The sequence below is a fragment of the Ctenopharyngodon idella genome, chromosome 24 (assembly GCF_019924925.1).
Source record: "Ctenopharyngodon idella isolate HZGC_01 chromosome 24, HZGC01, whole genome shotgun sequence".
In the NCBI taxonomy this organism is placed as follows: domain Eukaryota; kingdom Metazoa; phylum Chordata; class Actinopteri; order Cypriniformes; family Xenocyprididae; genus Ctenopharyngodon; species Ctenopharyngodon idella.
In genome coordinates, this window is record NC_067243.1 from 7,932,363 (window position 1) to 7,952,400 (window position 20,038).

The 20,038-nt window shown below is 41.2% G+C and overlaps 1 protein-coding gene across 20 annotated transcripts in view; it reads left to right on the forward strand.

The window, feature by feature from the left end:
• cspg4 (chondroitin sulfate proteoglycan 4) overlaps positions 1–9,126 on the forward strand; it is a 64,149-nt gene extending 55,023 nt beyond the window's left edge. Inside the window, exons 7-12 of one of the 20 annotated variants that reach the window (XR_007928496.1) lie at positions 697–828; positions 1,088–1,248; positions 1,588–1,771; positions 2,944–6,362; positions 6,465–6,566; positions 6,722–9,126. Coding sequence is in view for 1 of the 20 variants with exons in the window: in XM_051885278.1 (XP_051741238.1) it covers positions 697–828; positions 1,088–1,248; positions 1,588–1,771; positions 2,944–4,754 (2,288 nt within the window). In the remaining 19 variants the exon portion in view is untranslated. Of the gene's footprint in view, positions 1–696; positions 829–1,087; positions 1,249–1,587; positions 1,772–2,943 lie in introns of all 20 variants that reach the window. The other 19 variants (XR_007928497.1, XR_007928486.1, XR_007928488.1 and 16 more) reach the window with 19 other exon arrangements.
• The last annotated feature ends 10,912 nt before the right edge of the window (positions 9,127–20,038 follow it).

Here is a 20,038-nt window from a genome sequence, read left to right on the forward strand (position 1 = left end):
TCATTTCATTTGTGATTAAAATATCTTAAAATGTAATAAATGTATATATTTTTTATTCTGGCATGATTTTATAACAACGTATATCAACATAGTGCAAAATGGTATTACAATTATGTCTAGAAGTCGTTATGAGAAAGAATGTCTGGAAAAATGAATTTCATTGATGTCATTTGGAGTAACCAATATAAAGGGACCATTTTGGATCAAGTCATGCGGTCAGTATCATGTGACAGGATGTGACATCATTCAGACACCTGCAAAGACCACATGGTCATGAAGCAAAGTAACTAACTCTCTTTTAACTATTTGAAAAATTCATGTTTTCACTTGCTCATACGCATGTCCCGAAACATCAGGTCATTCGGTACAACCGCTGTAAAACATGGAAAATGTTGTAATATTTTAAAAACTTGTACTGAATATAAAATGTTTGATTGTCCTAGCTAGATATCAGCCTGTTAGCATTGTTTGAAAATATCGTCATTTGGTATAACCAAAAGTGTCATTCGGTAAAACCAAAATTTTGGTTAAACCGAATGACTTTTTTGGTGACAAATTTTGTCCATCTTGTAAAAAATGACGAAAGCAGTGTTAATTGATTATAAAATCCACATAATCTCATTGTTAACACTTTAATAAAACTTCAAAATTAATTATATCTCCATTATGTTTTTTTACACTTGTGTCTGATCTCAGGCTCAGAATCGGGTGGTTTCAGCTTCACTGTGACTGATGGAGAACACACTTCACCTCTCTACCACTTCGCTGTCAAGGCAAGACAGCTCACCATCACCATGGAAACGGAGGGAGAACTCATGGTCTTCCCAGGTGGGCTCCACACATCCCAAGCTTAAACCTAAATACCTGTCTCTCTCTGGGCCAATGGAAAGATCTTTATTGGCCCTGAGAGAAAATTTTGTATAAAACTTCTAAAAGGGTGGGGGAGGGGGGATTTTTAATTTTCCTCAAGAGTCCGTAATCTTATCTAGAACAACCTAATAGATCAATTATGTCAATTATATCTGTATAAAATCTGCTAAAATGTGTTTTCGTGAAGTGATATGATTTGTTTGATGATGTTTGTCAGGCACCAGGCAGGTGATCAGTGGAGATATTTTGCGGGCTATAACAAGTGAAGATGGTGATGAAATCACATACTCGCTGGTGAAACCTCCTCGCTTGGGACGAATAATCAAACCTAACCAACTTGGACAGTTTGAAGAGATCACCAAATTCACACAGACTGAGGTAATTATTGTTGTATATTTGTGAACATATACTTGCAAAGGAAAACGGTAACACATACAGCTAAAATTTTAGAAAGATTTAGATAATATTGCCAAAAAAAAGTTTTGTTTTGGCATTGTAGTAAATCCCTCAATATGCTGTCAATATTCCATTGTAATGCCATCATTGACCACAAGAGGGCACCATTGTATGTGTAGATCTTATTAGCAGACAGTAGAGGGCAGCATTATACTCTCATTATGGTCAGGCTTTTGCTTGTTATGAAATGTGCAACTATTTCAAGTTCAGAACTAAAACTATATTCATTTGTTGCTATAATTAGTGGCTGTCTGTGTTCAGTTGGATGCAGGTGCTGTGTATTATGAGCATCAGATGCCGCCTGAGCCCTTCTGGGTCCTGAAAGATTCTGTTGAGCTGTCCCTCACATCGCCTCCAGCAACAGAGCTGCAACACAGCCTGCCAGTCACTGTCTCATACTATGCAGCCAATCGAAACGTCTCTTCTCAGCTCTGGAAGAACAAAGGTAGCTGCCAATTAAATTTAATTTTTGGGAGTAGTGGTTTGATGCAGGTGCCCTTTATCATTTGATACAAAAGTGAACAGAAGACTGAGAATGATTGGCAAATGTGGTGGGAGCAGGATTAGGACACATTGCAGGCTGCATGTTTTGCAATATGGTTGGAGCTTGTATGCCAGGGTTCCTCAAATCTGACTTTGAAAGGCTGCAAAGTGTCTCTAAGACACCTAAGCAAGCTAAACAAGTAGTTATTAGAAAGTTACAGGTAGAGGGAGTTTGATCACGGTTTGAGCTAGACTCTGAAGGCCGTATTTGAGGAACCCTTTTGCATGTTAAACTCTAGGCCACAGCTCTTAAATCTAATTTAAAGGATTAGTTCACTTAAGAATTAAAAATTGCCTGATAAATTTCCTCACCCCCATGTCATCCAAGATGTTCATGTCTGTCTTTCTTCATTCAAGGTTTTTTGAGAAAAACATTGCAGGATTTTTCTCCATATAGCGAACTTCACGGGGGACCAACGGGTTAAAGGTCCAAACTGCAGTTTCAATGCAGCTTCAAAGGGCTTTATATGATTCCAGACGAGGAATAAGGGTCTTATCTAGCGAAGCGATTGTAAATTTTCTAAAAAAAATTGTCAATGTTTACAAAGTGAACGTGCAAAAAGTCTAACGGCCTTTACAAAAAAAGGTAAAACAACGATGTTGGCTGATTTTGAAGTTGGAGGAGAAAATTAGATGGAGTTTTCGCCCTACCCTACCTTCCGTCTACGTCACGCGTGACTTTTCCAACATGATTATGTAATGCGTGAAGTCGTGGACGTGCATCGCAGAGCTAGTGCATTTGTGGTTAAAAAGTATATAAATTTGTATTTTTTTTTAGAAAATGACCGATTGTTTCGCTAGATAAGACCCTTATTCCTCGTCTGGGATCATGTAGAGCCCTCTGAAGCTGCATTGAAACTGCAATTTGGACCTTCAACCTGTTGGTCCCCGTTGAAGTCCACTATATGGAGAAAAATCCTAGAAATGTTTTCCTCAGAAACCTTAATTTCTTTACAATTGAAGAAAGAAACATCTTGGATGACATGGGGGTGAGTAAATTATCAGGAAATTTTAATTCTGGAGTGAACTAATCCTTTAATTCTTTGCCTTTGGTATTTCGTCAATGTATTACAGGTGTGTCCGTGGTGCAGGGGCAGTCTAAAGTGATCGACAAATCTGTTCTGGATGCCTCTAACCTGCTTGCCAGTTTGCCTGATCAAAAGCGGAAGGGGCAGGACATCGTCTACGAAGTTCGTCGGTTCCCTGTTCATGGACGACTCACTCTCGGAGGGTCTGACCTGCCCCGTGACGCTCCCCATTTCCTGCAGGACGATGTGGCACGTGGTGATCTGGAGTACTATCACGATGACTCCGGAGCATCTTCTGATAGCTTCTCTTTCCGTGTCCATCTGAACCCCAGTGGCCGAACCCCACAAGTTCAGCCCGGTGCCGTGGTTCTGGAGGAGATCTTCCTGATCTCCATCAGACGGCGAGACTCAAACCCACCAGAACTCGCAAGCTTGGACCTGCTTTTAGAAGCACTACAGGGTTCCACGACCATCATCTCCAAAAACTACCTCAACACGGTCGACCAGGACAGCACACCGGACGAGGTCCGATTCACTATCTCCAAGAGTCCAGCTAATGGATATCTCATCTACACTGACAATGGAGACCGGATCAACCAGTTCAGCCAGGAAGACATCAACACTGGGCGGGTTGCTTTCGTCAGCGATGGAAGTCTGTCCGATGGCTTCATGGAATTTATAGTATCTGATGGGAAACACCAAACGAACCCGTACACACTGCATATTGGAATCCTGGCCAGGTCTCTAATACTGAACAAAGCTCCGGAGATCCACGTAAGGCAGGGAGACGATGAGACACTAATCACCGAGGACATGCTGAACACCTCCACTGGGGGTCCTGTTGAGGAGGAGGTACTCTATAAGATCACCAACGTCCCAAAGTACGCAGCTGTAATGGTGGACAGACAGCCAACCTCGGCTTTCACGCAGAAGCAGATTAAACAGGGAAGAGTAAGCGTCCGTTTCGTGAAGTCCACCTCACCGAGAGATACCGTGGCCTTTGTGGCCCGAAGCAGGGCAGCGAACGTGTCCTCAGTCCTCAACATTACTGTGAAACCACTGGCGAAGGTGGCCCAGAATCCCGTGCTCCCCAGAGGTGCTACTGTACTTGTAGACAGAAAGTTGTTGGATGCAACACCTCTGGCCAACAAGACCAGAACATCTCCAACCTTCAGCATGATCCAACAACCTCAAGGAGCTCGGTTCATCAAGAGGGGTGGGCCGGATGATGGCCAACCAGTGAGCTCCTTCACCCAACGAGACCTGGATGAAGGACGGGTAGCTTTGGAGATCTTAAACACAACTGGGGGTCAAAACGCTGGAAGTCAAAGTCAAGATGAAGCACGCTTCCTCCTAAAGGCGCACGGCGTTCCTCCTGCAGAGTGCGTCTTGCCCTTCCACGTTGTTCCTTACGACCCATCTAGAGTTTATGGCGCCACACTGCTCAAAGTTCCACCGGTGTCCGTTTCCGACAAGAGTGACGCAGGTCAACCCGAGCCCAGGTGGAGGGAAGATGGCGACGTGACTCCTGGCAGCACTGGAGCCACTCCTGTGGTGTCTAGACGGAACACGCTGTGGGCTATCCTTATTCCCATCCTTGTCATCCTCCTACTCATGCTCCTGGCTGCACTACTGGTATACTACTTAGTCCGACGCAACAAAACTGGGAAGCACAATGTCCAAACAGTGGCAGCGAAGCCCAAGAATGGAGAAGTGAGTCAGGAGACTTTTAGGAAAACCGATCCTGCAAACAACATCCCCATGTCAAACATGGACTCCAAAGGGGCAGATCCTGAGTTAATACAGCACTGTCGGACAACAAACCCAGCACTGAAAAAGAATCAGTACTGGGTTTGAGATGGGGAGGCGACCGGACACTTGTGTTTTCAAGGCCTTGAATCATTCCAGTCAGTGTTATACAGTTTTCTTGCCATTATTGATGCTTATGAATTAAAGTTCAGCACATGTCTGAGTTTAGGGTTTCTAAGGCCCTGTTTACACCTGGTATTAACATGCGTTTTAGTCGATCGGATCACAAGTGGACGACGCTAAATATACAGGTGTAAACGGGGTGTAAAACATTTTGAGTTTGTCTGCTTTCGACCACTTCCAGAGGTAGTCGGAAACGCATTCGACCGGATTGCTTTCGTAGTGTAAACACTCATGCATTCGTACACCCACTAAAGACCGCCTGCTCTCCGCCTGCTGACCTTACGCCTACTTATGAAAAGCGCGCTAGCCAGACGGGATTTAAACTTTGTCGGCTGAAGACCCAAGTTTGGTGTAAAGATGAAAAATGTACCAAGCACAATGTTCTCTCACCATTCCTGATTTCTAAAACACACTTGCAGTGTTCTTGCGGCTTTCAGAGCAGAAACAAAAGCTGATGCTCTCCGTATGTTTTTCCTTCGTCTCCGGGTGCGTTCATATGTAAATTGCGCAAGCTTATTTTGTCCATTAGATCAAAAGATCTGAAAAAAACCCATACATTTAACCACCCATAGGCCCTCCCCTCAAAGAAATCAGGACAGAAGTGGTTGAAAGTGGACAAAAGAGATGGATTAAAACACCAGGTGTAAACAAGTATGTCTCCCTCGTCCACTTGTGATCCGATCGACCAAAACGCATCTTAATACCAGGTGTAAAGTGGTCCTTAGATGGCACAACCAGATCTGTGTGTGTGCTGATGGTCTAATAGTCATTTTTCAGCTGAGGCTGAATTAACAAACTTTTAAGGTACTTTTGGACAAGAACATAGCATATGTTTGAACAATCTATTGTATGTATGTTTAGGCAGTAAATGGGTTAAGATCTTATTTTTCAGTGTTATTTACGTTTATGTTTCGTGTTTGTGTTGCTTTTAAACACTGATCAATATATGTGTGTTTTTCCCAGTAGCCTGTTTTCTTTTGTGACACATTGTGCAATTTAAAATTGTTCTGACAATTTGGCACCTTTGTGATCACTTGTTTTGAAGGAATACAAGTTAAGCTCTGTCAACAGCATCTGTTACATGATGTTGATTACCTAAGAAAATAACAAAAAGTCATGCACTTATAGTGGAAGTCTATGGGGTAAGTTGTCACACAGAAGTATAGAAACAAGATTTCAGCATTCTACATTACATGAGACTGCTATGTAAAAATTACTTACTAATCTTGTCTGTGAGAAGTTATCCAAAACTTAAACCAGTTATGACCGTGTAAAGCCTGTAAACTCTGAACGTATGTAGGTAAATTCATCTGTTAGAAACGTAATCCCACCTCGAAAGGCATGATTCGGACCAGTTTTTCCCAATCCTGTTCCTGGATGCACACCAACAATACACATTTTTGATGTCTCCCTTATCTGACCCATTTATTTCAGTGAAGTTTCTAATCAGATCAGGTGTGTTTGAGTAACAAGAGTTCGAAAATGTCTACTGCCTCTACGCAGCACATTTAAATTTCCGCAAAAATCAATGAGGTTCATTCTCATGTTACGCAGCACATTTGAGCTTCTGCAAGAACCAATGAGGTTCATTCTCGTGTTACGCAGCATGTTTGAGCTTCTGCAAGAACCAATGAGGTTCATTCTCGTGTTACGCAGCATGTTTGAGCTTCTGCAAGAACCAATGAGGTTCATTCTCGTGTTACGCAGCATGTTTGAGCTTCTGCAAGAACCAATGAGGTTCATTCTCATGTTACGCAGCACATTTAAACTTCCACAAGAACCAATGAGGTTCATTTTCATGTGTTACACAGCACATTTGAGCTTCTGCAAGAACCAATGAGGTTCATTCTCGTGTTACGCAGCACATTTGAGCTTCTGCAAGAACCAATGAGGTTCATTCTCGTGTTACGCAGCATGTTTGAGCTTTTGCAAGAACCAATGAGGTTCATTCTCGTGTTACGCAGCATGTTTGAGCTTTTGCAAGAACCAATGAGGTTCATTCTCGTGTTACACAGCACATTTAAACTTCCACAAGAACCAATGAGGTTCATTTTCATGTGTTACGCAGCACGTTTGAGCTTCTGCAAGAACTAATGAGGTTCATCCTCGTGTTACGCAGCACATTTAAACTTCCACAAGAACTAATGAGGTTCATTCTCGTGTTATGCAGCACGTTTGAGCTTCTGCAAGAGATTTGTTCTCATTTTTGGTTGAAATAACTCTTAATATAAGTAGCTTAACAAAAAATCAACCAGCAAATTTCAGATTTTAAACCCTTTGGAGTACATTACCCCATAGACTCCCATTGCAAGTGCTTATTATTTTTCTGTGGTAACTGACAGCATAATAGTCATAATATTCTTAATTAAGCTCAAAGTATGCTTTGGCATGATGTAAATTTCAACATCAGCGCAATTTTGAGGGAAATATTGGTGGGTGCACTATGTGTCAACACTCATAGATGGGCTGTGGCTTGTTTTAAAGAACCAGTCAAAGAAGGTGTAAAATGTAGGGAAAACTGCAGATGATAAAGGTGGAAACAACAACAGTCAGAAGGTACCCATGTTTGTACAACTCATTTGAAAGTGTATAAGGATATCTTTAGCTGTCTAAGCTACTTATTCTTTGTACTTCAGAGCAGCGAAATCACAGATGTCAGCTTTGTGCTGTCCTCTACAGGTCAGGCGGAGTATTACAATGCAGTCATAGTGTGGTCAAAAAAAGGCTAGTATGGCAGGTGGACAAATTAAACATATGTGCACTTAGTTCTGTCAGATTATGGTGCTAGTGCCACTTTGAAATCATATCATGCCTGCTCAAATAAGCCATGTTATGTTATCTTCTCACTTTTGACTTAACCAGTGCTGCAAAATTTGATGGATCAAGAGAATTCACATTTACTAATCCTCATATCAGTCATGCGAAAGTAAAACAAATGCTTTTAGTTATTTTTCTATATAAATCTATCTTTTCTACTCGGTTTGTTGTATTTGTTTTGTCCGTAAATGCTTTCATCCACTGCACTGATTACAGGCACTGAAGAACTGTAAAAGTTTTCTCCTCCAGAACTGCAGCCACGGACAGGAAGCGAGTCAGCAGTGGCTGAATTCACGCTGTGTTCTGATTGGCTGCAGGGAAGATATGAGGTCATTATTCCTCAGGCTGCAGCGACTATTTTCCAGAGCTGTTTCTGAGTTCAGTTCACACAACTTTTGTTTTAGGTTTCATTAAAGGAAAATGTGCAAGTTGTTGCATGGTTGGGTGAAAGTACGTCTGCACATACACGTTTTACAAAATTATGTCTAGGGTGTACAGAAATATAGTGATTGCATATGAGGAAATAAAGAAATTGAAGTGCGGCTAAAGGAATAATTCACCCCCCAAAAAAAAATTCTGTCATAAATTTACACAACCTTACAGTTCTTCAAAACTTTGTGACACTTAAATTTAATTAATATACTTTTATGGTACTTTTTGGGTGAAAAAAACACCCATTTTACTAAATCATTTTTTGTGCGTTCCACGGATCATACGTGGATCGACCTGAAGATGAGTAAACAGTTTTAATTTTCTATTCCTTAAATGTTTACCGAAAGACTGCCCATTATCTCTGGTTCTCTCTGGATTGCAGTTAATTATTGGGATTTTCACTGGCTGAACTGTATAATTAGATGTTTTAATTGGTCGCTTATCTGACAATAACGATGTTCCTTATAATCATAGACCAATACCTTCTCGTCATTCCTGAGTGTAATTATAGAGAGAAACGATCGTTTCCCAAGGTACTGCATATGGAATTGATATCACTGTTGATCTGATTTTCCCTTTTCTTTATTAAGCTAGTATTAACTGCATATCCTGGGGTTATGATATCCCATCTGTGACCTCTCAGGACATTTATATCTGTGTTTCTGCAGAGCAGAATTGAGATCACATGAAAACTCAGGTCATCAATGGTGTTTGTTCTCTGGGTATTTATGGGGATATGTCAACCTTAAACCCAAAACCATGTACAACCCCAATTTATGTGTTTTTGGATTATTCTGTTTGCTTGTAAATATATAATGTCAAATCACAAAAACCTGTCATGAGAATCAAAATGCACTTTCCTCCAGCTCTTTAAAGATTACATTTGTGGGTGAGAGTTTTCATTTCCAGTGTTATAATTTATTTTTAGCATCTATATTCAGTTTAGTTTTTGCTCTTTTAAAAGTTTATGAAGTTATTATGTCCCTATAGAAAGAAAGTAATATGTCATGGTCCCAACAACATAAAATAAAAAGTGGAAAAAAAGGTCTTTGTTTGGATTTGCTTCTGTTTTTTTGGAATTATGCATCCACATATTTGTTAAACATTTTAATATAAAATAAATGCACTTTTAAATGTCACAATTTTATATATTTAAAGGGTTAGTTCACACAAAAATGAAAATTCTGTCATTAATTACTCACCCTCATGTCGTTCCACACCCGTAAGACCTTCGTTCATCTTCAGAACACAAATTAAGATATTTTTGATGAAATCTAAGAGGTATAGGCTACGACTCGTCCATAGACAGCAATATAACCACCACTTTCAAGGTCCAGAAAGGTACTAAAGACATTGTTAAAACAGTCGACGTGACTGCAGTGGTTCAACCTTAATTTTATGAAGCGACGAGAATACTTTTTGCGTGCAAAAACGAAACAAAAATAACGACTTTATTCAACAATATCTAATCTTCTGTGTCATTCTCATACGCATGCGTCGTGCTGATCACATGATCAGCTTTGGCCAATACTGAGCCCGCATTCGGACGTAGACACGGAAGCAAAGTCGCTTTCAAGGAAAATCTGTTCACTCGGCGGCCATATTTGCAACACCTCCGGGCAGCTATTTCGGTCATCCAAGACTAAGTCCTATCTATCTGAATGGGAGAATCCTGAAATCTCAAACACTGCAAACTCACAATTAAATAATATATTTCAAATCAGCAACAAAATCAGACATGAACTGTCCCATAAATGTTGTTTCTTATGCTCAAATAGCATTAAAAAAAGCTTATTTTTCAGGCAAGACTAGCCAACGCATGTGCCGTCCTAAGCGCGAGTCTCGGGTTTCTATGGGAACCGGAGCTTCTAACGGCTGCTACAGTGACGCAATGACTTTATCAATCAGCGATTGGCTCTTTTACTTAGAAGGCGGGACGTATTCCGCCATATTGCGCGTTGCAACTAATAGGAGTGAACAGTCTTGCTATATCTATAGTCTTTGACGGAAGACTTTATATACCTGTCGGATTTCATCAAAAATCATCTTCCGAAGATGAACGAAGGTCTTATGGATGTGGAACGACATGAGGGTAAGAAATTAATGACAGAATTTTCGTTTTTGGGTGAACTAACCCTTTAAATATTACAATTTTACATTGAATGTAATGCTATTATTATTATTATTACTACTACTATTATTATTATTTTAGTATGTTTCAACGTACTACAATGGAGGTAATGCGCCACAAACTTCCGTATTCTGTAAAACAGATCGGTCTTTTGTATGTGCTTAGTTAAATATAGAGCCGTTTTACTCAAGATACCTTCACAGGAGCGAGCAAAGATGAGCATTCGTGATTTCCATCGCAAATATAAGTCTGTCAGTTGCAGTATGCAATGCTTGATTTTGACCAGCAGATGGCGCAAGGGTGTCCATCAGTATTTCATGCACTCTCATCTGCGCTCATTCTTTCCTACCAGCGGCCTTTTCGCTCTCTCTTCACACTTTCTTGGCTGTTTCTTTGGAATAAGACTCACTGTCAAAACGCTCCATAGGCTTGTTACTGTAGTTGACATGCCTGTGTTCAGCATATTACATTGCCACCATTTACAGATCCTTTCAATGTGTTTAGCAGAAGTGTCTAGCTATTTACTTGCCTTGAGAGACTTTTGTTTTGAAGTGTCTCACCATATGGATCAAAATCAAAACAGCTCAGCCCAACCAGCCAATCAGGTCGCGCTCCAAATACACTTGACACACCCACCTCAAAAAATGTTGAACCCAGGAAAGAGGAGTGAACAGTCTCAACAGTGAACTGACATTCAGTGTAATGCAGGTGAATGGTTTTGAATTCTAATTGTATGATTTCTTTTCCATTATGGAATGATTAAAGTTTGTTGCAATCACTGATGGTCTATATAAATGATATTTGTAGATCAGTGGTTACAGTGCATAATGATGTCATATTTGGGAGAGAGAATGAATATAAATTAAATATACACTGTGAAGTCAAAAGTATGCAGACACCCCCTTGTAATTAACGGGTTTGGCTATTTACTAGCAGGTGCAAAAACTGTCATGCAATCTACCTAGACGAGCATTCTTAGAAGAAAAAGGGCCGTGTTTTTTTTTCCAGGATGACAATAATGTGCCATATATCTGCTGCCTTGCACATTTCAAATGCAGAAACTGGAAAGATTTGCATGGAAATGCAGAAGGGCTTCATGGTTTGCTGAGTCTTTCAGTCTTAAAGAAGGAAAGGGAGATGTTAAGGGTCAAGAAAAAATAGCAGGGTCACCCGTTCATTCTTTCTGTCCTGTCAGTGGTCAGATGTGTCAATGATGTTGTGAGTGTGTGTGTCTCAGTTCTGGTGTGTGTGTGTGTGTGTGTCTGCTGGTGTGTGTGTGTGTGTGTGTGTGTGTGTCTCAATTCTGGTGTGTGTATGTGTGTGTCTGCTGGTGTGTGTGTGTCTCAATTCTGGTGTGTGTGTGTGTGTGCCTCAATTCTGGTGTGTGTACGTGTGTGTGCTGGTGTGTGTGTCTGTTTGTGTGAGTCAGTGCTGGTGTGTGTGTGTCTCAATTGTGGGGTGTGTATGTATGTGTGAGTCAATGCTAGAGTGTGTGTGTGTGTGTGTGTGTATGTGTCAATGCTAGTGTGTGTGTGTGTGTGTGTGTGTGTGTGTGTGTGTGTCTCAATTCTGGTGTGTGTACGTGTGTGTGAGTCAATGCTAGTGTGTGTGTGTGTGTTTGTGTTTGTCTCAATTCAGGTGTGTGTGTGTGTGTGTGTGTCTCAATTCTGGGGTGTGTACGTGTGTGTGAGTCAATGCTAGTGTGTGTGTGTGTGTGTGTGTTTGTGTTTGTCTCAATTCTGGTGTGTGTGTGTGAAATCTCATTGGCTGCTAGGGTGTTCAAGGTGGTTGCCAGGGAATTTCTATGTGGTTGCTAAAGTGTTTTTTTAGCACGTTGCTATGCAGTTACTATGGTGTTTGAGGTTGTTACCAGGACATTGCTATGAGGTTGCTAAAGTGTTCACAGTGGTTTATATCACGTTGCTATAGAGTTGCTAAGGTGTGTAGGGTGGTTGCCAGAGTGTTGCTATGCAGTTGCAAGTATACTCGGAGTAGTTTTTAGCACATTGCTATGTAGCTAAGGTTTGTTGAGGGTGTTTTAATGCAGTTGCTAATGTGTTTCAGTGTGGTTGCTAGATGGTTGCTTAGCGAAAATGTAATACTTAGGGGCCGTTTACACGACATTGTTTTCAACTAAAAACAGAAAACTTAATATGCGTTTTGGCCGTTCATTTACACGACAATGGCTGAAAACGCAAACTTTTGAAAAACGGGTTCAAACAAGTTTTTGAAAATAAAACGTTAGCATCTCCATGTAAACCACAAAAACACAAATTTGTGAGAACAGTGACGACATGCGCATGCGTATTACATGTTCAGTCTATAGCAGCGTAGTGTTTCTTTAAGTGACATCGCCATCTACTGGCCTGGCAGCATAATACAGCATTTTTAGTCATTTTCGTGGATCAGTGTGAACGGGGATTGTTTTGACAATTTTGTCATCTGCACACGAAAAACGCAAAGGAAAAACGTTTCCGTTTTTAGTACGTCATTGTCATGTAAACACCCTGAATGTTAGGGATTTGTTCAAATAAGTAACTGTACATATGAGCAACAGTAATAGGGATACTTGCCTTAGCAAGCACCACTAATTAACTAAGCAAATTTGCAGTTTATATATTTCCTTGACCCAAAACATGTGTGGTTCATATGCAAGGGCCCCTTCTCCTTCTGTTCATCCCGTCTGGGTGAAATGTGCCTCACAGTTCTGTTTTTTTTACATCCTGCATATGTGTTAACATTTCCAACCCCTAAATTAGCTTTTCCTGCTTCCAGTCTGCTATTACAACACTTATGTTTCCATCTGAGGTCACCACAGAATCTGTGAAATCATCTTGCAATCTTGCTTTTTACTGGTCGAAATACTATTATAATGGTCAAATGTGTTTATGGTGGTCTGATACATTAATAGGTTTAAAGGGATTAGGTAGTTAAAGTTCAATCTTCTCTGGAAGAAAGCAGCCAGCAGGAAATATTAAGTGTATTGCCCTAGTTAGAGTCTACATGTCTGGGTATGTGATCCGAGACTTGTCGTCATTGTCTCTGTACTGCAGGGTCTTTGGTTTCCATAGTGCTGCTTTCATGGAGAGCCTGATGCGCAGGGATAACAGAGATGATATGCAGTCTGGGTAGACCGATAGTTTGAGGAATGAGCTCTGGAAAGGCACTTAAACGGTCACATATAATGAAGAACATGAAGAACTTTTTTATCTTCAGAGACCTCAAAATCCCTCTACAGTGAAACAGTTCTTCATAAGAAGAGAATTGTTTGCAAAAACACTATTTTTAAGTGTTCTCTATACATTGCATGTCAGATAATATTTTTTTTCTTTCTGTAATGTAAGTTTATTTGCAGGTTAGATGTTTTTCTGTCCCAGAACCTTGTGAACCACCAAAAGAGAGGAAGAATTCAGAAAATACTAATGATGGTGAGTTGGCACACATCCTGTTGCAGCAAGATCAGGCTATTTACTGTATCTCGCTCTGTTTTCCTTATAATACGCCCAGGATTTTATCGGCAAATAACAGGACAGAGGCTCATTGGCAGTGATGTTATTGACTCAGACTGGAGCAGGGTTTAAAGAGAGCGCCGACCGCTCTGCTTTCTGTGTTCTATAGCCTGAACTATTGAACTGTTCCATGATTCATCCATGACCTCACTATTTTATAACCCGAATAAAATGTGATCTGTAATATCACTATTCAAAAATGTCATTGCTCTTGAACGGTGTTGTGCTCTATAGCGCCGCTACTCTAATTTTACTGCTGTAGAAATGCCTATTTAATAAACTTGCTGCTCTATAATGGCTCTGCTCTGTAAATATACTGCTCTGGAACAACTTCAGTACTCTACAATTGCTCTGTTCTAGAACCTCACTGCTCACCGGCAATCTAACACTTGTTCTTTAATAGAACCATTCCATTCTAGAACCACTCTGCTTTATAGAAACTATCCTCTACAATCTTACTAACTGCTCTAGAACCACTCTTCTTTACAACATCTCTATAACTGCTCTGCTTTTCTTTACTGCTCTACTCAGCTGCTCTGCTTTGTAACGTCACTGCTCTGTTATGTAACATTGCTTCTCTACAATTTCTCTGTTCTGTTACCTGACTGCACTTGAACCGCTCTACTTTTGTAACATTTCTGCTCTATAGTTGCTCTGTTCTACAACCCGAATTCTGGAAATGTTGGGACATTTTTTAAATTTGAATAAAATGAAAACTAAAAGACTTTCAAATCACATGAGCCAATATTTTATTCACAATAGAACATAGATAACATAAGTGTTTAAACGGAGAAATTTTACACTTTTATCCACTAAATGAGCTCATTTTAAATTTGATGCCTGCTACAGGTCTCAAAAAAGTTGGCACGGGGGCAACAAATGGCTAAAAAAGCAAGAAAAGGTTCAGCTGGGAGAACATCTAGCAACTAATTAAGTTAATTGATATCAGGTCTGTAACATGATTAGCTAAAAAAGGAATGTCTTAGAGAGGCAGAGTCTCTCAGAAGTAAAGATGGGCAGAGCTGTGAAAGAGTGCGTAAAAAGATTGTGGAATACTTTAAAAACAATGTTCCTCAATATCAAATTGCAAAGGTTTTGCAAATCTCATCATCTGCAGTGCATAACATCATCAAAAGTTTCAGAGAAACTGGAGAAATCTCTGTGCGTAAGAGACAAGGCCGAAGACCTTTATTGGATGCCCGTGGTCTTCGGGCCCTCAGACGACACTGCATCACTCATCGGCATGATTGTGTCAATAACATTACTAAATGGGCCCAGGAATATTTTCTAGAAACCACTGTCGGTAAACACAATCCGCCGTGCCATCGGCAGATGCCAACTAAAGCTCTATCATGCTAAAAGGAAGCCATATGTGAACATGGTCCAGAAGCGCTGTCGTGTCCTGTGGGCCAAGGCTCATTTAAAATGGACTGTTTCAAAGTGGAAAAGTGTTCTATGGTCAGATGAGTCCAAATTTGACATTCTTGTTGGAAGTCACAGACGCCATATCCTCCGGGCTAAAGAGGAGGGAGACCTTCCAGTGTGTTATCAGCGTTCAGTTCAAAAGCCAGCATCTCTGATGGTATGGAGGTGCATAAGTGCATACGGTTTAAACATTTGTTATGTTATCTATGTTCTATTGTGAATAAAATATTGGCTCATGTGATTTGAAAGTCTTTTAGTTTTCATTTTATTCAAATTTAAAAAACATCCCAACATTTCTGGAATTCGGGTTGTATAATTTTAGTTCTCTATAATCGCTCTGCTTTTCTTTACTGCTCTACTCCGCTGCTCTGATTTGTAACATCACAGCTCTACAATTGCTCTGTTCTGTGAGCTGCATTATAGAACCTCTCTACTTTTGCAACATCACTGCTCAATATGTAAGCCCTCCTGTTCAAACCGCCCACTCTAATCGGGACTCAAACCCAGGTCCGCCGGCATGGGAGTCGGACGCTCTAACAAGGAGGCTAAAAACCGCAGTCTCTAGCGTCAGTCGCTAGAGTGCCTCTCGAGTTCAGGGGAGTGAGGTTTACACGCACAGCTCTTACTAGCCTATGTCTGTTACACTCATCCCCCTAAACCTCACTCCCATCCGGGTCACGGCACCAATGCAACCCCTCCTGTTCGGACCGCCTACTCTAAGTGGGACTCGAACCCGGGTCTGACAACATGGTCGGGCGCTCTAACAAGGAGGCCAAAGACCGCAGTCACTATCGTCAGTCGCTAGAGCGCATCTTGAGTTCAGGGAGTGAGGTTTACACGCAGCGCTCTTATGCTGCATTCACACGGGGCGTCGGCGTTAACGCTTCTCATTTACTTTGAATAGGTGACGCTAGAGCGCATCTTGAGTTCAGGGAGTGAGGTTTACACGCAGCGCTCTTATGCTGCATTCACACAGGGCGTCGGCGTTAACGCTTCTCATTTACTTTGAATAGGTGACGCATTGTCGAACTGAATTGTGGGTTCCGTCGCGTCGCTTCACTTGCATTGCAAGCAAAATTTCTCAACTTTTCAAGCGCCAACGCAGGCGTCAGCCAATCAGATCGCCTTATGCAAACACCCTAGAGCAGTCGCTAGCCAATTGTGTTCATGCAACACCGGAAAGTAATGTGATTGGCTGTTATTACTATAACGGTCGCGTCAACACAAGCTTCAGACATGCCCTCCTGACGCCCGTGTGAATGCAGCATTACTAGCCTACATCTGTTACACTCACCCCCTAAACCTCACTCCCATCCGGGTCACGGCACCAACGTAACCCCTCCTGTTCGAACCGGCCGCTCTAATCGGGACTCGAACCCGTGTCCGCTGGCATGGGAGTCGGGCCCTCTAACAAGGAGGCTAAAGACCACAGTCTCAGTCACACTCTGAGTTCAGGGGAGTGAGGTTTACATGCACAGCTCTTACTAGTCTACATCTGTTACATATAGTTGCTCTGTTCTATCTTATTTCTCTATAACCACTCTGCTTTTCTTTACTGCTCTACTCAGCAACTCTGTTTTGTAACGTCACTGCTCTATTATGTAACATTACCGCTCTACAATTCTCTGTTCTGTGACCTTACTGCACTAGAACCGCTCTATTTTTGTAACATTATTGCTCTATAATCGTTATACTCTTACTTCTCTAAAACCAGTCTGCTTTCTTTACTGCTCTATTATCCACTTTGCTTTGACATCACTGTTCTAGAATTGCTGTTCTATAACCTTCCTGCAGAACTCCTCATGAATCCCTCTGCTCTAGAACCTCTGTGAGATGGCCTCACTTTTCTACGTGTATCAGCATTTTACTGCCGTATGATCTCACTGCTCGTTATAATCCCGCTGCTCAATAATTTCACTGCTTTAGAATCTTATTGTACCATGACCTCACTGCTGAGGCATTAATGTGGATGTGAATAGTGTGAGATGTGTGCGCGCACCAGTGTCTCTCTTAGTCCCTATGGCAGGTCTTTCAAGAGGCATGTTTGATTTTGGTATGTTGTAGGAGACATCCTGGTTGAGAACCATTAAAAGCTCTTAATGTCCACCAGTATTGTCCTGAATTTGACTGAATATAAATAACAGATGCTTGTGCCCTGAAATGAGACATGGAAATCAGAGAAAGAGACTGAGAAAATGGGACGTTTTAGGGCTGTTGTTTAAGGAGATCTGAAAGCACGAGAGGAATGTAGGCTCAGTGTTCTGAGGAAGTGACTGTTGTCTTCTGGGAACGCTACTTGGCTTGAAGACAAGGGGCGGAGTCAGGGGAAGCTTCGCACAATTAGGGGTTGTGGTCCAAGCATTTCCTCATACTCATCTTCTCTCTCTCTCTCTCTCCCTTTCTCTCGCTCGCTTTCTCTAATCTGGCCTTCCTCCAGTATCTACATCTGCAGAGATTGCTAACCCGTCCGCTCCCTCTTTATAAAACAGCACACAGCACACTGTTGCATATCTTAAGTTTATTTAAAGTCTCCCTGTGGTGAAAATCAAGTTTTTAATGTTGTTTATATGTCTATGTGGTGTTTTTAATATGCTGTAAGTCAACACCATTGCTATTTAAAACTGCAGTGAAAAAAAGAAATCGCTGGTGTCTGTGACGTCACAAACTACCTTGTAACCAATCACGTAATGTCTATGCTGTCGCTTTTGATCGAATTAAAGCAACCTTGCTGAATAAAAGTATTATTTATTTAATAATAATAAAAAAAAACATACTGACCCCAAACTACCGCTTGGTGTATGTCATATTAGTATTTTACAGGAGAACTCTTCAGAACATGACCAAGGACAGATTAAGGACATCATGTTAAGATAACATTACCATCTGGCCTTCCTTTCATTGCCAGACACACGTACATCCAGATCTGTTCTTCATACAGTGTTGGATTATCATTACATGACAATGACAGCTGCTCAGTGTTCCTGCAGCATGATTTCTCATTCAAACGTGAGTGAATTTTCCTCTATAATTCCACCTTAAGGAACCAAAAGACCTTTGGCCTATATTTAGTGAAATTCTTTTCACTAAAAAAGAGAGAGAGCGCTCGGGATGAAACATCAAGAGACTTTGAAGCCATTATTTATGGATCTGCCCAGTTAAGGGGTCACAGCCGAGCTGGAGACCCACTGCAGACACTCGACTGAAGTGCTTTATGAGTGTGAACTTTTATTCAGAAAATACATCTTATAAATCCTCTTAAATAACTTAAGCTCATTATCATTGTATTATTGCTATAATTTAATCAAAAAGAATTAGGATCTCCTGAATCTGGAGTGCTTTCATCTCATTCTTATCATATTTTCTAGGCATTTCCCAAGCTTTTTCCCGTTTTATCAGCTTCTCATCTGCACAGAAGATGGCTGGCAGTTTCAGATCTGTCTAAAATTCCTCATAAGGCTGTGACCTCCAGAGGAATCTTGTTCAGTCTAAGATTTTTTTAAATGTGTCCAGAGATGTGTGTATTTTGCTTTATCATTTAAGAGAATAATGATGAACAGATTTAGATAATCCTTTATGTGTAAACCATATCTAACAAGTCCAACATTTCAGAAGTAAAAATAATTATCAAAACATTGATGGGTATGTATTTGATTTTTTTGTTATTAAGCAAGGAAAATAATCTGAAAACTGCATTTTATAGTGAAGCTAAATGTCACATGAAACACTTTGGATGACAGATGGATAGACAGACGGTTGGATGGATGGATGGATGGACGGATGGATAGACAGATGGTTGGATGGGTGGACGGACGGACAGACGGTTGGTTGGTTGGATGGGTGGACGGACGGACGGACGGACGGACGGTTGGTTGGTTGGATGGATGAATGGACGGACGGACGGATGGATAGACAGATGGTTAGATGGATGGATGGATGGGTGGATGGATAGACAGACAGTTGGATGGATAGACAGACGGTTGGATGGGTGGATGGACGGACAGACAGACGGACAGACGGTTGGTTCGTTGGAAGAATGGATGGATGGATAAACAGATGTTGGATGGGTGTATGGATGGATGGATGGATGGGTGGATAGACAGATGGTTGTTTTGAATGGATGGACGGACGGATGGATGGATAGACAGACAGTTGGATGGGTGTATGGATAGACAGACAGTTGGATGGGTGTATGGATAGACAGGCAGTTGGATGGATGGATGGATAGATAGACGGTTGGATGGGTGTATGGATAGATGGATGGATGGACGGTTGGATGGATGGATGGATGGATGGATGGATGGATGGATGGATAGACAGACGGTTGGATGGGTGTATGGATAGATGGATGGATAGACAGACAGTTGGATGGATGGAAGGATGGATGGATAGATAGACAGTTGGATGGGTGTATGGATAGATGGATGGATGGATGGATGGATGGATGGGTGGATGGATAGACGGTTGGATGGGTGGACAGAGGGACAGACAGACAGACAGACGGTTGGTTGGTTGGATGGATGGATGGATGGGTGGATAGACAGATGGTTGGTTGGATGGATGGATGGATGGATAGATAGACGGTTGGATGGATGGATGGATGGATGGATAGGCAGATGGTTGGATGGGTGTATGGATAGATCAATGGATGGATGGATAGACAGACAGTTGGTTGAATGGATGGATGGATAGGCAGACGGTTGGATGGGTGTATGGATAGATAGATAGATAGATAGATAGATAGATAGACACACACAGGATAGATAGACACAGGATAGATAGATAGATAGATTTTTTACTCTCTACTCTTTTAAGTTGTGAAAACACTGTTGTTGAGTTTTTCTTTTGCTATTTGAGCAAATCGGAACATAAAAAATATATGTAATGTATTCTCTCAT